Here is a 4,087-nt window from a genome sequence, read left to right on the forward strand (position 1 = left end):
ATTTACAATTAAAATTGATTTTGACTTGCAAAACAACAAATATTTGCTTTTTAATAAATGTGATGTGAAATTATTCTTAATTTTCTAACCATTAAACTAAATAAATATTTAAGTAAATACTCTCAACTCCAATGTACACGAGTCTTGGAAACCTTGGTTATGCGTTGTATGGACCCAAATGTGCATTGCTCGCATGCCAACCATGTTATGCCACGTTGCATCAAAACCGAACGTGTCATTTTTTTATTTCACTAACGATCAATCGTTCTAGAACCTGTTGAAAGAAAATTTTAAGGTCGGGCCAATTGTGTGGGACGAAGTTTCCGGAGCCTTTTTTTTCCACCTTTCATTATTCGATAGGCTGCAGGAGTCGTACTCTATGAGTCACGTTTTGAGATTTTTTTGGGGAAACGTCTATCCAGCCATAAAAAAATGGATTTAGGTTTTTTTTTAACTCTTTTTGATAAGATTTTCTTTTCTGATGTTTGGATAGACAAAGGTAATTTTTGGGCCCTGAATAGGATTTTTATTATGATGGTTTGTCATAAATTAATGGAAATTTTATTAAAATATATTTAATATTTGAAGGACAATAATGAATAGATAATTTTGATAGAATATTTTAGATGACGGTTTGATATAAATATAATTAAAATTTTATTCAAGTATGCTTATTTTTGAAGAGCAATTTTTAATAGATAAGGGGACCTTTAGTTTGATAATTTTGATGCTCATTTGTCATGAAATGTAATCAAAATTTTATTAATATTTAATATTGGAAAGATAATTTTAAATAGATGATGGTTAACAAGTGGATTATGTTTTTAGAATGTATTAAACTTTGTGACGTTTTATCAAATTTTGATTTTATATATTACAAATCAATTTTATTTAGTTATATTTTATGAATAATAAAACATATCTTTAATGAACCTATCAAAAGAAAAACATATCTCTAATGAAAAAATGATTTATTTAATATTCATTGTATTTAGACGACATCCATAAGAATGAAGCATGACACTTCTCAAAGATAACATTTTGACTCAAACACTCAATCATAAAATTTCTCCAAAATAAAATTCACTTTACTTAAATTACTTGATAGGAAGGGTATGTTGCACTCAGGCTATGGAATTCTCAACTTGAGACCTTGGTTGTATGCCAATGAAGTCTTATGGAAGACGATCCATTTGTTGAGCACCCTAACTTCACTCCTCTCAATATCATATGTGGCAATTTCAAATCACCCTCAATTTTTTATAGCTATTGACAAGTTGCTTGCTTATAACTAAGGTTTCAAGGCCACATCATCAAATATGATGCCACATCAACATGCTTTTTGTCAAAAAGGCTCCCTAAAAATGTTGGACCGGTAGTTGTACATTAAGTCATGTTTTATTGGCATGCTAATGAGACATCATATAATTTGTTACTTTTTATATTGACAAAATCATTTCATTCAATTATGAGTACGCATGATCAACACTAACAACTTCAAAGTCACAACTATTAGTGTTATATTAGAAAAAATATTAGACATTAGCCAAATGGTTGTAGATTAATTGATCGATGAGGATGATGTATATTATAAAGTCGCAACCATTAGTATTATATTATAAAAATATTAGATATTAGTCAAAAGGTTGTAGCAAAATTATTGAGTAGAATCGTTGAAGATGGTGTGTATGATACAAAATCATCATCAAGGTTCAAACTTTGAGAGGTAAGGCTAGGTTTGACCTTCGGATGACTTTGACGAACTAGATGTTCCTACACATGTTCGCTTAGTCAAATGAAACTTTTCATTTAGATGTATGCTACCTCAAATTGCTATAATGTCTTATATAAAGACAAATATATCAAATCTGATTCATTTCCACGAAAAAAATTAAAACAAATACTATTACAACTATTCAAAAACATGCTCAACTCCTCAACTACTAGAATCATTTCCCTGCCTTTCCCATCTTTCGTTCAATGGACACATTATTTCAACCGTTCAATTTTCCTTTCCCTCCCGGCCGGCACAAGTCGTAGCACAATCTTTGAAAAGTCGGATTTGGGTGATGTCTGCAGACTCCTATAATAAGAAGCCGGCTCTTAACGGTATTTCCATGCTAATTTTACTCCACAAGACAAACGAAATCTGATCACACAAATTAGCTGAGGTTGTGGGGAAAGCATGGAAGGCGTAGAGAGAAAAAGGCCTCACATAGTACTGTTGCCCCTGATGGCACAGGGCCACATAATTCCATTCTTTGAGTTGGCCAAATTGTTGGCCAGAAGAGGAGGATTTCTCATTACAATCGTGAATACCCCTCGTAACCTTGTTCGACTACAGCCCATGGTTTCATCAGCCTGCAAAGTTCATGAGATAGAAATTCGCCTTCAAGAACTGCCCTTTCCAAGAGGCATCGAGGGGGTGCCTTCTGATGTGGAGAACACCGATGCTTTGCCTTACAATCTCATGTTTGTGCTTGTCCGGAGCACCGAGCAGCTCGAGAAGCCATTCGAACAGCTCCTGCGAAGGCTCTGTGAAGACGAGGACAGCCGACCCACATGTGTCATCAGCGACATGTTCTTCGGGTGGAGTTTGGAGGTCTGTAATCGGGTAGGAATTCCCAGGGTGACCTTCTTGACCATGGGGGCCTTTGCGACTTGTGTTTATAACTCCCTCTGGATGCATCTCCCCCACAAGAACACCGAATCTGATACGTTTTCTCTTGCCCCTGATCTTCCCCATGTTTCGTTTCATAGATCTCAGTTGCCCCTGAGCCTCAAGCAGACTGACGAGACGGACCCATGGTATCTCTTCCTGAAAAGGCAGATACCATGTAATCTCCGCAGCTGGGGGACTCTGCTCAACACGTTCGACGAGCTCGAACGCAAATTTGTCGACCACATGCGAGAAAACGTTTCAGGTGGAGTTTGGAGCGTGGGTCCTGTGCTCCGGGAGGTTTTCGACATCAACCACGGTTCAAATCATGGCGCCTGTTTGCAGTGGCTGGATTCCCATCTTCCAAGATCGGTTCTTTACATTTCCTTCGGCACACAGGTGAGGATCACATATCGGCAAACCCAGGAACTGGCACTTGGCCTGGAAGCCAGTCGAATACCATTCATTTGGGCCGTGAGACCTCCGGTCGAGATAACTGATGGGTTCACTGACTTTCTGCCTGAGGGATTCGAAGAACGGATGGAGGAGTCGAAGCAGGGGCTTCTCATTCGGGGCTGGGCTCCTCAGGTAATGATCCTCTCGCATGGCTCTACCGGTGGGTTTTTGAGCCACTGTGGGTGGAATTCTGTTCTGGAAAGCTTGAGCCACGGTGTGCCTATAATCTCTTGGCCCATCGCTGCAGAGCAGTTTTATAACTCCAAGCTCTTGGAGGAAGACGGTGGGGTCAGCGTCGAGATTTGCAGGGGCATCGATGGAGAAGTGGACAAGGCCAAGGTGGAGAGGACTGTGAAGATGATTATGGAAGGTGAAAAGGGAAGAGAGCTGAGAAAGAAGGCCATGGACATGAGAGACGCAACGAGGAAAGCTTTTTCAAACTTGCGTGATGAAGGAAGGGATACCAATATCAATATCAATATCAATGGTTCCTCTCTCGCCAACATCGATGGATTCATAAAAGAAGTCAATTTGTTAGCTTTGTCGTCAAAATCCTTCTAGAGGAAACGTGTAATACCTGATATGTTCGTCTTAATACGAGAAGTTTTCTTTGTGTATGTGTAAAACTGCTACCTTTTTCGTATGATTCTTTCTTTTTCCTTATGCAGATTTGCAGGTTTTAGAACAAAAACGAATTTTTTTAATAAGTAAAGATTACAATTTCACAATATATTGAGCAGTTAGGGATTCACGGAACTGCAAATGTTTTTATCGGTCGACGAGGGACATGCTTTTCTGCCCGTAAACTGTATAGACATTGTAGAAAGCATAGCTTTTACCCAGCAATCTGATACGGTTTACTAACCCTGCTATTGACTCGTCATGAAAGTGACCTTCAACAGCTCGGTATCGCACAAAGCGTCAAAAGCTCTTTTATGGCTCAAGATCTTTCATGGCTGCTCTCATGGGTAT

At 38.6% G+C, this 4,087-nt stretch overlaps 1 protein-coding gene across 1 annotated transcript; it reads left to right on the top strand.

The window, feature by feature from the left end:
* The first annotated feature begins 2,041 nt into the window (after nucleotides 1-2,041).
* Nucleotides 2,042-3,732, top strand: LOC131039162 (UDP-glycosyltransferase 92A1). The gene has a single exon (XM_057971841.2). It carries the CDS (start codon nucleotides 2,186-2,188, stop codon nucleotides 3,674-3,676), a length of 1,491 nt encoding a protein of 496 aa, XP_057827824.2. The 5' UTR covers nucleotides 2,042-2,185; the 3' UTR covers nucleotides 3,677-3,732.
* The last annotated feature ends 355 nt before the right edge of the window (nucleotides 3,733-4,087 follow it).

This window comes from Cryptomeria japonica, chromosome 1, assembly GCF_030272615.1.
Source record: "Cryptomeria japonica chromosome 1, Sugi_1.0, whole genome shotgun sequence".
In the NCBI taxonomy this organism is placed as follows: Eukaryota; Viridiplantae; Streptophyta; class Pinopsida; order Cupressales; family Cupressaceae; genus Cryptomeria; species Cryptomeria japonica.

Bases quoted from the DNA above. Each gene is read 5' to 3' on its own strand.
- LOC131039162 (XM_057971841.2), top strand. From the start codon at position 2,186: ATGGAAGGCGTAGAGAGAAAAAGGCCTCACATAGTACTGTTGCCCCTG.